Here is a 16,871-nt window from a genome sequence, read left to right as displayed (position 1 = left end):
AGAGACAAAGAGTGCAACCTGATAGGTAAATATCATAGAAACATAGAATTCTCGGTTACTATGAATGTACAGCTGGTGGAAAGAAAAAATAATAGAATGGCTGGGGTTGAAAGGGACCTTAAAGATCATATAGTGCCAACTCGCCTACAATGGGCAGGGACACCTTCCATTAGATGGGGTTGCCCTGTCCAGCCTGGCCTTGAACACTTCCAGGGATGGGACAGCCCCAGTTTCTTATGGGAAACTGTTCCAAACCAAATCCCCCTTTCTGTTTCTTTATGTTTGTAACTAGTATATAAAGAATTTCCAGTACAGTTCACCAGTTCAGAGGGAAGCTCAGCATCTGCTGTCTCTCCCCTCACTGCAGGAGCCCTGACTTGCTTCTGGGTCCACCATTGGTGGCTGCTGCCGAATCCCACTCTTGGGAGAGGCTACATCCTTTTCACATTACCAAGGCTGTTTTGCTACAGCTAACTACTCTTATCTTTTCCTGTTTCCTTCAGCAGGAATAGGGAGGCTTGAAGAGGGAATGAAAGAGAACTTTTAACCTAATACAAGAATAAAAAATGGAAAAAAGGTAGAGGCAAGTCACCAAAAAATGATCACATAAGAATCTGGATTTCCTGAATTTCTCAGCCAGCTTCACCAGCATGACTGAAGCCAGGCTGATTTACACTTAGCTTTTCATAGCTGATAGACTGACGTCTCTTGATGACCTTCTGGCACTGTATTAGGTGAGAGTAGGAAAAATGTTCCTGTGAGAGGAATTGTTACTGACAAGGGTAAAAGCTAAGCAAATGAAAGCAAGAGCAAGATAAAGTGGGACTACAATGGGCATAACAGCACACTGATGATTTTTTTTCTGAATGGTAAAGCTGATGCTTGCTAAAAGTATAATAATTCCACCCCCAAAAAAAAATGTTTACACAGTTAAATATCTAATTCAGGAAATCAGGTATTTCCCTGAAATATCTAATGCACAAACACATCACTTTTCCTAATAGGAGAAACCTTTGGCTGAATGTGTTATTCAAACTGTAGCTATTCCTGTAGATAGGCACCTTGCTTATAGTAAACAAGTGCCAACATCAGCCTACCCGAACATACAAACTGTAATTTGCATGTCTAGACTTTATTATTACAGCATTTTAGTTGCAACTTATCCCAGACATGCAAGTCAATGTAATTTTACACTTCAATACATCTTTTTTCCCAAGCAAAATCAGCATTTAAAAAGAATTTAAGAATTTCAGCAGTGCTAAAAAGCTATGGAAATGAGAGTGTGCACCAATCTGCACAGCAAACCCATTTTTTCCAAAATCCTTCTCACTAGTCATAATCTATTCATAAGTTTTTATGCTGTTTTTGAGATTTATAAAATATGGAACTACTAGATAGGACATTTTTTTTTGCTGAAGAAATTATTCAAGCAAGAGTGTGAGCCTGTAGAGGTCAGCCAGTTACCCAAACAGGAAAGCAGAAAAACAATCCAAACCTTAGGCTGCATCTGGAGAATGACCTGACTATGGGCCTTTTCTATTGCTCTAAATTTCCTACAATAATGTATGTATTTAAGTAATATAGTTTTATAATCTTCTTACTATGTTATTTCCCCTCTGGCTACGTGATAGGAGATTAAAGCAGGTCATAATTATCCCTTGTATTGCTTGGCAAGCTAACAGTCAGCGAGACCTGCGATCTGGAAGGTAGCCTTTCATGTGCTCCAGCCACAGCTTTGAAACTGCTGCCATTTCTGACACAGCAAGCTCAACATAGAGGAACATTCTGAAAAGACATCACCTGCTTCTATTTCTGTGTACTGTGACCTTCAAAGGACATACAGTCACTTGCATGTAATTTGTCCTTACTGTTCCATTGTTCTACAGGCCTTGGTGGATTACCCAGGTTGATTTATGGGCAGGTGGCTTCATGGGATGCACAGGCTCTTCCAAAGAAAAAAAAAAAAAAAAAGCCAAACCCCACAAGTCTCCACCAACAAAACCCACTCCACAAAGTTTTTTGTCTTTTGATCAAGGTTCCCTCCCCCAGATAAGCAGGATTTCTGAAGCTCCAAACCTACATCATGGAAAGTGAAGCAATCACAAGGCAAGCTCAGGGTGGTGGCTGAATAACAAATACACTCTAGGATACTACAGCAGGCCATGAGAACAAAGGAATGAAAAAACTTACTTAATATGGCATTTACTTACTTATGTAGAATAGTAAAAAAATGTTTCAGAGGCCCCTAGGTGTTATGTTGCAAACACACCTTGAACTAGGAAACTCTTAACATCCGGATGCTTAGAAAGATGTACAAGCTGCAGTCAGGAGAAAACACCATGCCAGTCATTTTCAAAAGGGTGTTTCCATAAATTACTTTATTTCTCATTAAATGAGCACAGAGTCATTACCATATTAATAACAGATATGTTTATTATTACATATCCATCAGTGCGGCTTTCAATACCACTTGAAACATGCAAATCGTCCTAAGGACGAATCAGTTTTCCAGTGCTTCTTATTTAATACACAACTGCAAAGCCATTATAAATTACTGAGGAGGTATTTGGTTAAGAAATAAAATAAAACCATACTGCCCATACCATGAATGTATTCCTGCTACAAAGCAAGAGTCTGACAGCATTCACTGAAATTCCTGAATTACCCAGAGCGTTTTGTGTTACATGCTTTCCTCTTATTTTTCCCTGCATTGCCTACACATCTCTTGGCTTAAACCCAAATCAGTCTTTCTTTGTAAGAGGAATTTTCATTCAAAGATTGTACTTAATTTAGAAAATGCATCTATGATACTTAAACCAATTAAAATTCAGTAAAAACCATGGATATGAAATAGTTTTTTAGACCTTTCCTTTGTTTAGTTTTAGATTTCTACATTTATTGACATGGCAATAATACAATTATCTCAAGGCACTAAAAGGACAATGTAAAACCCAGTAAAATGTTCTAACAATAATTTACAGTTCAAACAGTGCATATATTTCATAATGTTTGTTAACTTAATGTATGTTATCACTTAAAATTGTAAGGCAATACATTACACAGTTACAGAAATGATGTACCCCAGAATAGGCTTCCAAACTCGGTGGTTCTTTTTACTGTTAATTTCTAATGCCTCTAATAGAACAATAATTCAGTATGGCTTGGCAAAAATGCATAGATTAAAGGCAATTACTTGTGTTCCCCCCTTTACAAACCTGCTGAAATCAGTATTTTGTAAAGCATAACGCAAAATATTTAACACTTTGATCCATTCCATAGTAGGTTGTTAGCAATAAGGCTGTTAAGAACTCTGCAGTGAAGGCACTGAAGTTCAAGTGATAAGGCTTCATTTTTAAGCTAGTTCTGCAGTCTTCAAGAGCACAACTTTGAGTCTTGAAAGCAATTGCAGTCCTTCTCACTGAGATACCTTTCTCCTCTACTCCATTTTGTATGCTCATCTTGACATAAATAGCCCCTTCACAGGGTGAATAGTCCTTTTCTTTCACTGATGCGAAGAAAGTTGGCTGCACTCATCATGATTGACAGGCTTTTTAAAAAAAATCCAAAAAAGGCAGCACCTTTTTTATACACCTAGCTAAGCTTTATTTGCTTTAACTTGCATTACATAGTAATAATTAATCTAATCTACCTTTAGGCAAACCCGCAATTAAACACCCTCAGCGTGCTTTTGTGCCAAAGCAAGGAGGAGACAATAATAGCAATTTTAACCCTGAAGCCTGTGATAGTTATGTTGAAAGGAACAACAGCCCGTCTGCACTGCTCTGTGTGGTTAAAAAAAGCCCTGTTTCTCAGACTGCATCCCATGATTTCCCAATAAGCACTGTACATGTGGTTAGCTGGAATAAAGAAGAAAGAGACAATTAATTACAAGTAGCAAAAAATTAGCTTCATAGCACCAGTGCATGTTTGCCAAGAGCTCCAGTGAAGGAAATATTTTACATTAACAAAATACTCTTTCAATTGATATGGCATAATGCTGCTAAGATCATACCTACACAATCTTTCACAAACTGTTCTTAGTTTCAATCAATATGAAATAAACACAGAGGTGAGACAGATGACAATATTACTGTAGCTTTACAAGTGAACAATTCAGCTGAACAATCATGAGTATATTCATGGCAAATGCAAGGTGACCCTCTTCCACTTGCAGGACAAGAAAAGGCTCTACAGGGCTAAAAGCACACACACATGCAGTTGACAGCTCATTTGATGCACAGGAGTTTTGTTTGTTCAGATTTGGGTTTCTTTTTAAGCATGCATTAACTCAATAAGGTGCCAAAGTCCAAATATACGAAAACAAAATGTGCCAACTGTGCTGGTACAATGGTATAAATTAGCACACTGTAAACTACAAAGTGTAATTTCAGGTCTAGATGCAGTACTGCAAATGCTAGCAAGTTCATCATTAAGTTCTGATTCATATTTCTTAGCAATAAGTTATTAAAATGGAGAATAGAACTTAAGATGAACTTTTATGTGAGAGTCGTTTTAATGGCCTGATACACCTCTCCATGAAGTCAATGAAATGCTGCCTACTGACTGCAAAGAAAGGTGGATCAGACCCAAAATGAAGTATACTAAAAATGTCTCAAAGCGTGTCAAAGTCTGTATCCATTCAACAAAACAGTTAATGCCTGCTTACATGGTACACCTCCATCACCAAGATCAAGTTCGGCTATACTGTTTGACAAAAGAACAATTTTCAGGTACTTAGTAAAAGCTAAACATGTATAGTCCATAAAAATCATCCTTTGCTACTCTTACTCCCACATCTGCAGGGTGCAGTGCATTGCGTTCAGAGAAGCCTTCTCCTGAAAGGAAAAAGGCCCACTGTTCCACACATTGTCATCTTCCTAACCCAGGGGAGCATCCTCCTACTTACCTGTCCTCAGTTCTAGCAATCACTGCACTTCTTAGGCTGATTCAATCACTAGCTTAGAAAAGTAAGTTTACTTTTTTCCAGACAGTCACAAAACTGAATTATGGACCTTCATGGAAGGGTCCAAGAGGAGATAATTTCAAGCACTGACCAAGGATCAGTGGCTGCAACTCTTAAATATCTAAATGTGAAACAGAGGTATGCACTATCGTTACAAAGTGAACTCTATATAGATAAGGTTTGGCCAGGAGGAGGGAAGAGTCTTGTATACTCAGTAACAGAGGATGCATTCTACAATGTACACTCATGACTACATCTTCCAAGTGTTGTTTCAGATTATTCCCATTAATGTAGCTTCAAGAGGCATGTAAATGGTGTAATAAAATAATTCTTTCCAACCCCACTGGCTGGTTCTTCTGTTTGAGGATGTTGGTTGTTTTGTCGGGTTTTACTGTCCAAGAATGCTGCCTCATCAAAAGATTTTCAGTTAATGTGAAGTCTTTTCTGTCATGTTGACAAGCATTATTTAAGTGTCACATTTTAATAACTTTATATTTTAATGAGTTCTCCATTAGCAGTTCTGTTTGTTTCCCAGAATTGACAATGGGACAGTGATTCAGTATCCAAATCATTCCACCTAATCCTTTTAAGTACCATTGTAATATGCTGCTTCTTTCAGTCTAAGATGGTCCAAGACTCACTGAAAAATCTTACAAATCAGTAACACGGCTCTTTAATCAGTCATAAGTACTTCTGTTATCTTTATCTGCCTGCTTAAAAGGTTTGCCTTTAATAACTGGTTTCTATAATCCTGAGTATTGTTGAAATAAATGTATCGTATGATACACCACAGTGTTTTTCTCAACCACAGGAGTACTTCAACAGTCCTGTTGCAAATAAAGATGATGTTAAGCAACAGCTATTAATGATGCAGATTTTAAAATCAACAGGTGTCATTTATATCCAAAATATCTGGCTAAAGCCTATGAAGGAGTCTAATATTTTTCAGTTCATCTTGGAAAATTGAGGACTGAAAGAAAAGTAAGTTTGGAAACACTGCTAAGCTTTTGGAAGTTGAAAGAAATTAGCACCTTGTAGACAAGACAATTTAACAAGACTCCGTTGTACAAGTACACACCAGGTAAATACATAACAAACATGACTGAATCCCCTGAAATTAGCAATTACCAATTTATCTTTATTTGGTACGTACTAAAGATGCTACTATTTAGTAAGTAAACTCTGATTTTACAGTCATTCTTCTTAACCCCAGTTTATCACTGTGTGCTTTTCCACCCCACTCACCCCTGTTTTCAACTGCTTTTACAGTGAAGACTGTAAGGAAAAACTTCCCTCTTCTCAGGAAATCTCCCCACAGATCAAGTGTTTCTGTGTTTCACAACTTCGGCTTTGCCAGTGTCAAAAAGTGTCAAATCACATCATGATTCAGTTATGTTCCTACTATTTGAACTATAACTGGAAAACTGAGACTTCGTTCCATGTTTGTGAACAGGCTTCTTCTCCAAAATACTCCAGCACAGCTACCTGTTCTTAGCTGCTGGTCACAGATTTCTTTTTACATCCTTCTCCTCACGCTGTTGCACTGATTATTAACTCTAGCACAATACTGCCCACAACATCACTGGTTTTTATATTGTCAGCTTTGTAGTTGAGGCCTAACTTAATCTTCCTGGACGAGATTATCTTGAGGGCCTTCACTAAACATGTTAGTATCTCAAAACTACAGTCACTTATGTTTCAGTGTTAATTATGGGGACAAAAAAATCAGCACCCTTTGTATCTTTCAGATTTTTTTCCTACTCTCCTCTGCAGGAGGATGCTTCATGATACACCCAGTTCATCTTTACATGCAAATGCTTGCTTTCATTGCACTCGATGCACGGAATGTTTGCCAGACATTTATTTTTGTAGCACTGCCAATCTAGGAAGACTCCCTTCTGAAACATGAAGTGTCCACTTTGTACTGTTGATTCAATTGTTTATTCTGGGGGAGAGGAACACTCATACTGTATGAGGAAGCTAATGCACACTAAAATTCAGCTTCCACTAACCTAGCATTAAAAGCTGTATTTTAGATTTTGCCCTGGTTAATGCACAGAGTCAGAAATAGCTTACAAAAACAACTGCTGGGATGGGAGAAAGCAGGGAGTGACTAAGCACAGAGAAAGAATGGAATTAAGCTGCCTCACACCAAAATAAATGGTGTAACAACAGACTGAGAATCTGCAAGTTTCTCATTTCAACCCCATCTGCAGATTTCCAGCTTACACAACTTCTATGAGTCAATCCATGAATGACTACATAGATCATTCATTGCTGGTACATCTACTGAGCCTCGCCTTTAAACAGAAAACAATGCAACCAGCTCCTGCACATGCACTCGCAGGCCAGGCACCTTTCCAGAATCAAAGAAATCTAGGGTACCTTTCCAGAATCAACTGATACAGTTACCACAATCTATGAGGATTTGAGCAGATTTAGATCAGCAGTTCAACAGTCATAACTATGGAATTATTTCACAGCTTCACATTAAATAGGATTGAGAGACGTATTTTTAGCAGCTTTTGTAGTTTCTCTCTCACCTATTTTTTCCAGAAGTATTTTTAACAGCTTTTCGGAATGACTGATTTGCTGAGGATCTTGTAGACATAGTTCTAGGAGAAGCACGAACAAAAGTAGATGGTGGTGTCTTAGGGATCTTCTTTACTAAATGAGTCACCCACTTCTTCTGTTCATCTTGACAGGATGCCAATAACAGCAAGTCTCTTGCTGAAGTTACATCATAACTCACTGTAAGTAAAGGAGGAACACAATTCCATGAAAACTAGGACTCATTATCAAAATAGGAATTATGACCTGCCAGGTGTGTCACTGGAAAGAGCAACAGCACCTTTATACATACTTGTTTTGCATTTGTTTATCCATTTCCATTTTGTTTTCAACAAAGAGCAGAGGAAATCATGCATATAGTTTCCTTCAGTATTCGTCACTCTGCATTAATATTCTTGAGTCTAACATTGATATTCAAGAAATGAGAAAACTTACACTAACTGTAGTCTTAATACGCTGAAAAGTTGTGCGGGTGCCTTAGGGTGAGTTCCAAAGTAGAAACTTAAAGGCTCCACTTCAGAGGACCACAGAGGAAACCTTTACTTCAATCTGTGAAGTGCCTGAAGTACTGCTCTTCAAGGGGTTGACATAGCTTGGTGATATGGCCACTCATTGTTCCTCGTGTGGGCCGTAAGTACAGAGAGAATGGTCGGGGGACCAAGGAGCTGCCCCATACTTGGGCACATATGTCTGGAAACCCTTGTGCTCTCAGGGCCCTCACCAGAGCCACATCACTCACACTACCAATGGCCTCCCAACAGAGGCTTCCCACAGGTGCCTGCTCATATGCACTGTTAATGCTTGTATTTTAATAGCACCTTTCACATCTAAAATTATACAACTAAGGAGTAGAAAACATTTAAACTCAAGTGTTTTTATCTGCCTCCACTAGTTCAGTAGGTTTCCTAAACTATGCAGAGAATAGAGAATTCAAAAGCCCATGAGTACGTAATATATACCTTGTATTACTATATGCCTTAATCATACCTTTGCATGGTGCAATTAATTCCTCTTTTTTATCCAAGTGGTCTCTGTGGCACTTTACGTGGCATCTTCGACATTCTAGGGCAGCAGGGGGTTTAAAGACATGCCAAAGGGGTTTGGCACAGGCCTCACAGTTGGCTGGGAAGTGGTATAATGTTGGAATAAATTCATGGCCTTTGTGATTCAGAAAATTTGTCTTCTCTGCCGGCTGTACTGGTTCTACCTCCAGCTCCTTCCTGCATTCCCCCTCATTAGCATAGAGAATCTGAAAGAGAAGACTGCTGTGTTACTGTTGAAGCTCCATGTATTTTTATACACTTTTCAAAGAAGCTGACAAACTTTTTCAAGAGGGGTAAATAGAAATAAGAGTACTTTTTACCTGGAATATTTTAGGAATTTCTTCAGTTTCAGCTCTATACACATCTCCTTGAGTTACAGGCCGGACATGGAACAGCTTACTAGATTAAAGAAACACGATTCAGAAAATGCTGAAAGGCTAACTGTGCTTTTAAAACAGTTATCAAAGTGCTTTTTAGTTCTTACAGACCTTGTTTATGTAAGCATTATGATAGACTTCAAGCTGTAATGTGATTTTAGATCTTCCCAAATAAGACCAAAATATTTCATAGCATGGAAAGAGGGTTATCTTACAATGGGCTCAAGATCCATCATGGCAAATTTACATGTGAAAAAGACTTTCAAATTCTTCCTCAGAACACGGGGAAGTCCAATTATTGCTAGAAGAGCTTACTGATAACCCTGTATGATAACCATATGAAGCCTAGTACTACTCAGTAATTTATTTGTTTTTACTGAATCATGTTATCAGTGAATAAATAATCAATGCCAGAGCACCACAAAAATACGCAATCTGGGGCACCAGCTGTTGGAAATGCTATAAAACCTGGAACAAACATTATTTTATATTGAGTCAAGACTAACTCCATCTATCCCAACATCCTGTTTTCAACAGTTGCCATAACAGATATTTATGAAAAGAGCAAGGAACAGCTCAAAGCGAAAATAACTCTTTTCCTGGTTACGAGCAATTGGCAGCTTAAGCACTTCCTGAGTTTGAGATTCCTTCCAGACCACTGTATTTGTCAGTCACCAACAGATCTATTAATGAAGTTCAAAACCTTTTTTCAATTACTACTCTATAAGGTCTCATAATGTCAATCAGCTGTTCAAATATTAGAGTCATGTATCAGCGATGGGCTTCGCTGATAACTGACACAGTTCTCCTCATGTATAACCAATGTAAAGGGATCACAATTCATTTATTTTGTCATTCTAGACCAAAACCATCTGGAAAAGCTAGAAATGCTTTGGGCTTGATCAACATTGAGCCTTTCTCAGACAGCAAGAAAGAGGTATGAGGCAAGCGGGTGAGACCTGAAATCAGCTGAAGCAACTGGAAACACCTGTCCTTACACTGAATCCTAACAAGAGATAGGTCCCTCACTGTCTCTGACCCTCCTCTGTCATAACGAGGTTTTCCTTTCTGTAAATTCAGACCAGTGATTACAAACAGTGCCACACTATCATACATTTAACTTTTTTCTGACTTAGCAACAGCAGGCCGAAGAAAACGTAGTATCTTCTATTAACAGCACCCAAAATACAATTAAACAGATGTTTTTCCAAATAGTATGGGAAATTAAAAATTACTTATGAAATTTTGATTCCAAGCTTCTAGATTTGTTATGAATTACCTCACATACAATGCACTTTTGCCAATTTGTATCCAAAACTAAGAGCAACTTTACTTACTCTATATCTAGTACCATGGATGGATTAGACTGGTCCTTGTCCTTTTCATCATTGTAGAACAGTATCTTTTTACTGCTCACCACAACGTACTAGGGAATAAAGGATAAAACCAAGTTAAAATTGTGCTGTGAGTTTTAGAGTAGGAATGAGCTGCAGGCCCTCCTTCCAAGAGAATTCCCAAATGCTGAGTATGACTGTAGTGTCCACCCCCTAACCCCAAAAACCCCAAGGATGCTCCTTCCGGAGCTGCTCACAATCACACAGATTTACAAACATTTGTTGATTTGACAGGAAAAACAAAGCAAGATGCTCAGAAAGTTTGTAACCAATACGCCAGTTAAGATCCAACACCTCTAATCTAAGCATTTCCCAGTGAGTTCAAGACTGTAGGATTCTCTACTCTCTGCTGCCAAGGTGAACAAATACCTTATTTTCAGTAACAGGATTATAAAGAAGCTTACTAAAAGGACAAATGGGATTTTTAATGGTTCCAAGATGACCACGGTAAAGCATTTCCTCACTCACCTGTTGTAAATTAGCACAGTGTTACTACTACAGATTTCACACTGAACTTGAATTTTCTTGTTGGCTTTCTTTTTTCTTCAGTAATGTAGACATGCTAAATTACTCTAACTACTTTGTTTCTTAAATGTGAGCTGTAAAACCATTCACTGTATGTCTACAAAACTTCTCAAGGGAGTTGAGGAAAAAAAAAGCCCCTCCATTTGTACCTGTTTCTTCCAGCCATGCCGCTTGATATTTCCTTTGTTTGGTATTGAAAGCCAACCTTCAAGTCTTGATTCTGTTTTGTTTTTTTTTAAAAAAGCATATTAAATATTGTTATATAATTATAATAAAGCAGAACAGCACAAAAGCAAACTATTACTAGAAAAGAAGATGTACTACATGCAGTAATAGGCAATTACCTATTCAGCAAAGCAGAATAAAAAGCACAGCTAAATAAAATGAAGATATAAGCATTTACTTCATGCTTCATCGCAAGCTAACATGACGATACAGTTGCTGCAAAATAAAGTGAAGCTGTTTTCCTTGATGCCAAAAGCTAACACTGTATGTAAATAGTTTGCAAAGAGCCAAGCTACAAAGACTTTGCATCAAAAATGTGTTACTGCTTAAAAGGAGGATGATTAAGAGACTTTTCAATATAAACACAATTTAACATTTGGAGAAGCTACATGAAAATACTCAGCAGGAAGATGCAACAACTAAAATCAGATCCACATTTTCCAAGGGATACAAAAAAAAAGAAAAAAAGGAGAACGCACAAGAGCAAGCAAAGTTGCAAAGTTACACAGGTGTCCCATTACTCACAGAAGGTAAGCATAGGAGATAAATAAATAAGGAGTGCAGGAAGAATCAACTAGATGCAAAGAATAAGAGACAAGTGTTTTACTCAAATTGTCAGTGGACAATTTTCCAAAGAGTAATGTAATAATGTATCTTCCTACCATAAAACTACTGAGATAATTTAACAATTATACAAAGAAGCATCAAAAGAAAACTAGCATTCTGCCTACTGCAACTCAGTATTTAAACACTCTCCAGCTAACTGATACTGGGGTTTGAGAGTTCTTTTAAATTAGGAAGCCAGGTAATAGCAGTAAAAAGCTGTCATGATTCCATGAATCTGAAATAACACAGTAAAGAGTCTCAAATTTTGTAAATGTGAGAATACAGTAATCAAATTTTCCCTCCATAATTATAAAATTTCACAATTGAGAAAAAAGCTCGTACTTTTTTAAATGTGTGATTCTGTGGATGCACCTTTACAATAAGCTGAACTGGCAACACTGAGAATTTCAAAAACGTTAAGTTAGAATCTCCCAAAGCATCTTCCACAAATATGTATTTAGAGGGAACTACTGATTCCTTTTATTCTTCAGAGAAAAATCCATGTGAGGTATATCAAAGTAAGCTCTGAAAATATCATCCAAATATATATTTAAGATATTACTTTGTTCTGTAAACTAACGAGACTAGCAGCCTAGCCTTGTATAAGGCATTAAAATCAGGCATAAAACTCCCCTTACAGCATTAGCCTGACAGGATACAATATTTAGAAGTGGACTACGCTTAAAAACATAGAATCATTTCCTAACATTTCTCCACAGAAAGTAACTTCAAATTTTTGGGGGACTGCTGAACTACTGTCATTCTCATTGGAAGAAAGGCATCTAGCAGAACTCATTCCAGTCAGAAAATTTCCTAGAAAAATGAAGGAAATTTGTTTCCCTGCCTCTTGTATCTGCACAAGAACAGTGGGGAGTGGGAGTTTCACCCCCCATGCCCTTCCCCAGTTCTTGATATTTAGTAGCTTTGGAAAAGGAAACCTATTTCCTTCACAGCATCACAAATGATGCTTACCCTTATTTTGAATATTTTTAATAGCTTTTACATCAAGAGAAGATTCTTCTATTTTTAGAAATTTTAGAAATGTCCTAAAACTCAAGTCCTTTATTGTAAAAGAACTCATTAATTGCTAATAAAGAACATCTGCTAATACATAACTGATTAATTGCTAATAAAAAATTGCTATGTAATTCTAATAAAGAACATAGTATGGACAACTGCAGTTCAAAAGGAATACAGAATGGATGACAGTGATTTGAAAGGAATAAGTATACATCTGTACAAACTGTGGTATATGAAAATCTAGAAAGATCCAATAATGGCAAACTTTAAAAGATGCACCAGGTACTATGCTGCTTATGGAGTTAGTGTGAGTTATTCCAAGTTCACTTCTTTCATCACATTCTGACAGAAATTTCAAAGAAAGTATAAAGTTGGTGAGCCATTACCAATGAACTGGTTGACATTCTTTTCTGACTACTATAAATGCATTTTAGTAAGCAAATTTTATTTGCATGACAGATGATTTCTAAGCTGTGAATAACATTCTGCAGTTGAAAATAACAATTTATGAATGTATCAAAGCTAACATCCGCCTGGAACCAAATGTACTCTTGAAAGGGTAGATAAGTCCTTCCCTTCCAACCTCATCACAAAAGTTTGTCTCAAGTAATATTTATAGTGTATTTTAATTTCCCTTGACAGAGTTAGCTAGCAAAACTACAAATGCTCATCTGGCCATTTCACAAATATTTGATCCAGAAGAATAATATTTGAGTGTTCTGATTAAGTAATTAAGAAAATATGGGCTATCTAGACTATTAAAAAGATTCTTCTATTCTTGTCTTTAAAAGTAGGCTCAAAACTATTGCCTGCAACATCCCTGTATTTTGGAATGAATCCCAGAATAGACAGTTCATGTTTTCCCAATCCAGAAAATCCAGGACAAGCCTCAAAAATATCTGGTAGCTAGCTGGACCTGAAAAGAATATGAAGAAAGGATTCTTATAAGGCTACAGATCTTAGAGTTATCTCTGAATATCTATAAAAATGTGGATTTACATTCTAAATATCTTCATGGCTAGTATTTGTATTGCCAGGATTCACTGTGATTCAGTATGATAAAATCCACTTCTAACAGTAAGTGTTCAATAGAATCACAAAAGACAACCATGACTATAATGACTTATGAGACATCATTGTTTTGGAGCTAAGTAACACAGGCACTTTCATGAGCAGTAAAGCATCTTCTTGCAATGTTCAAGAATTCCGATGCCTCAGACTCTTCCATGGTAACCACATAACTAGAGATACTACCTTGCTAATTCTTTCCAGTTTACCCTTCCCACTGGATTCTTTTCCTCAGGCTGTCTTACTATAATTTCATGTGGATCTCACTAAGGATTGCTGGCTGGATCTTGCTTTGAAGTTTATTCAGGTGACAGCCACTTGCAGGTGTTTCAGAAAGTCCTGTTTCATATTCCAAAAAAAAACCACCTATGGGCTATAATGGTCCATGTTTATTATTCAATCCTATTTTTGTGTAAAATATTATTTATAACCTATGCTGTAAAATGTTATGCACTGCAGTTAAGCCTGCAGGACAGCTCAACTGCTTAAATTATCTTGCCAGTCAGATGAAAGGAATTAATTTACAAGTGCCCTATAACAACTAGGCCAAAATCCTTTTAGTTCCTCATTAGGGTTTGTCTTGACAGAGAAGAATTCTGTTTACAATCATGTAAGCATTCACATTTCCTAAGTTCAGCCAGGAGGAAGACTAATTTCAAAGGCATCAATAAAAAGCAAGTATTTCAGCTGTTTCAGCAAGGACTCAATATATTAACGTTGGAGACATCAACTGAGACATGAGCTGCTATCTGAATCAATTATCAGGAGTGTGAGTTACAAAAAATGCCTGGAACTGAATACAAGGAAAACATTCATCCACATCATGATCCTTCCCATCTAGAGAAGCAAATGCCTGAGAATAGTCTGTATTGTCTAAATGAGCCAATTCCTACCTTGAGAGTACCTAAGTGGCCCTGGAAGCCACCAGAACTTGAGAGGGTATTTAGTTCAGTGAGACAGAAACCACCTCCAAGTGAGATGCAGCTGTAAGGTGTGTTACTGTGTGATTTCTCTGTATCTACCACCAAATATCTACCACAGAAAAAAAATACCTCTTAAACAAGATGCTTTTCAAAGTGCTCTTTGAAAGAATGTCTATGTTCAGGCCACAAAAGTGATGGGAACTTAGCACACAGCTGAAGACAAACAACTTCATAGAACTGAATTGCAGCAAATGAACTGCTGTGGCATGCCACCTTTCTTTTGGAAGACCAATTACTTGGTTTGCAGAAAAATAACTACGTGCTGGATAATTTTCTCTCTTTCATAGGATACTTCTACTTTGAAGATTCGCTTTTTTTTTGTCCTCATAATACTAGTGCAATCCTTCTCTACCCTCTACTTGGCTCTTCAGCAAATATGTGAAAACTGACTATATATACCAATGTTACTTAATCTCTTTTAATGTAAAAAGCAGCAGCATGTAAGGACATTATCTAAATCTAGATGAGTCTTAGTAACACGCATTAGAAGTCATAACTATATGATACATTAACACCATCAGCCAGCACAACAACAGTAAAAAGCTGAGGCATGTGTGGAGAAAAGAGCAAGATAGAAGAGAAACAAAAGGCTATTAAAAAAGAAATAGAGGGGTCATGAGTATAGAAGATGAAGACCACAAGAACTTCCAGTAACTGTGATGTTCTAATTAACAATGGAGATGATACTGCACATATAAGATTTCTGCCTCCAAAATTGAAGTGGCAAGTAATAGTCAAAGATACACATCCAGGAGTGAAACTGAAAATAACGGACTGTAATGAGGCAGACAAAAAGAGCTTGTTCCTACAGCCTTTCTAAGATCTTGGGAGACAGCAAGGTCACACTGACATACTACTGTCCTTAAAAAGAAAATGGAGAATCTGACTGAATTCTTCTTTTTCTTGATTAAGTTCTGACTGGAGCTTTCAGTTTTCCTTGTCTGTCTTCCTCAAATCTTGCATGTGAAGGCATTGCATGTCTTCAGTGTAATACACAACAGCCATCAAGTCAAAAATGGCTGGTAAGCAAAGTAAGAAAGTTCAAAACTATCCTCTTCTGCAGAACAAATCTAGTCTGTTTTCTTGCAGAACAAATTAAGCTTTCACTTTACAGGAGGTCTGAAATTTTCAATAAAAAGATAACTACAGTGTTCCTCATTTAGAGACACTATCAAATCATTATGCTTGATTCCAAATACTAATTTGAGCACAGAAAAAACACTAAGTAAAACCCCTCTGATTTCTTTTTTTACCCCAGTTAAATGGAATGCACTGATATTAGCATCTATAAGAAACTCCTGAGAAATACTGACAGTTCAGAAATACCAGAGGGAGCTTCCTAGCAGGTGACAGCTAAGAATAAAAATGTTCCTTCACCAATCTAGTAATTCGAAGAATTCCCAATACTGAGTTTTGAAGGAAGTCTGGTCTAGACGACATTTTCAAAAGAAGTGAAAAAGACATTTTCTTTACAAGATGGCAACTGCCTGAGCATTTTACAGATCAAAATTCAGAGAGCAAAACATTTCTTGGACAGAATGGAAGCTGTGAAGAAAACACTGTACCACTACCTAAATGGAAATCTATTCTAGAACAGATTTCACTTAATTATGAACTAAAAACCTAAAAATATATCAAGGGGAAGACAGGACATGAAAATAGACACAGAAAGGAATAGCTACATAAAAACATACACTAAGTCTGGTAGCCTACCTGAAATTTCAATCACTCTAAGACCCCTGGAAAAACTCTAGAATGTGGCAATCTGAGCAGCATGACGCGCATTAACAGGAAAACAGACAACTAAAATGATTCTATTTACTTTTATCTGATTACTTGTCCACTGAAGTCTTGAAATACCCAAAATAGTATTCTATTTTTGTATGCTTGAATATATTTTTCTACAATAAAAATCAGACTGTAAATCTGTAAGACAACTTATTAATAACTTCATGCTGAATTATAAAATTACTTAACTATGCAAAAATATAAACCTAGCTCCGACATCTGGAAATTGTTAAGCACAGCTTATTACCACTGAACATTTTTTCCTGTATCTAGGAGATACAGAAGTGGATCATGTGAAAGTACTGATT

The 16,871-nt window shown here is 37.1% G+C and overlaps 1 protein-coding gene across 1 annotated transcript in view; it reads right to left on the bottom strand.

Moving 5' to 3' along the window:
* Positions 1-2,346: 2,346 nt before the first annotated feature.
* The window catches only part of ROCK1 (Rho associated coiled-coil containing protein kinase 1), an 81,724-nt gene continuing 67,199 nt past the window's right edge, over positions 2,347-16,871 (bottom strand). The window contains exons 28-33 of the mRNA XM_005153511.4: positions 11,023-11,093; positions 10,292-10,380; positions 8,898-8,976; positions 8,522-8,783; positions 7,507-7,714; positions 2,347-3,857 (exon numbers count right to left, since the gene is read on the bottom strand). Of these exons, the coding sequence (XP_005153568.2) occupies positions 3,854-3,857; positions 7,507-7,714; positions 8,522-8,783; positions 8,898-8,976; positions 10,292-10,380; positions 11,023-11,093 (713 nt within the window). The 3' untranslated portion in view covers positions 2,347-3,853. The remainder of the gene's footprint in view (positions 3,858-7,506; positions 7,715-8,521; positions 8,784-8,897; positions 8,977-10,291; positions 10,381-11,022; positions 11,094-16,871) is intronic.

This window comes from Melopsittacus undulatus, chromosome 1 (assembly GCF_012275295.1).
Source record: "Melopsittacus undulatus isolate bMelUnd1 chromosome 1, bMelUnd1.mat.Z, whole genome shotgun sequence".
Taxonomy (NCBI): Eukaryota; Metazoa; Chordata; class Aves; order Psittaciformes; family Psittaculidae; genus Melopsittacus; species Melopsittacus undulatus.
This window is presented reverse-complemented; position numbering and strand designations above follow the sequence as displayed.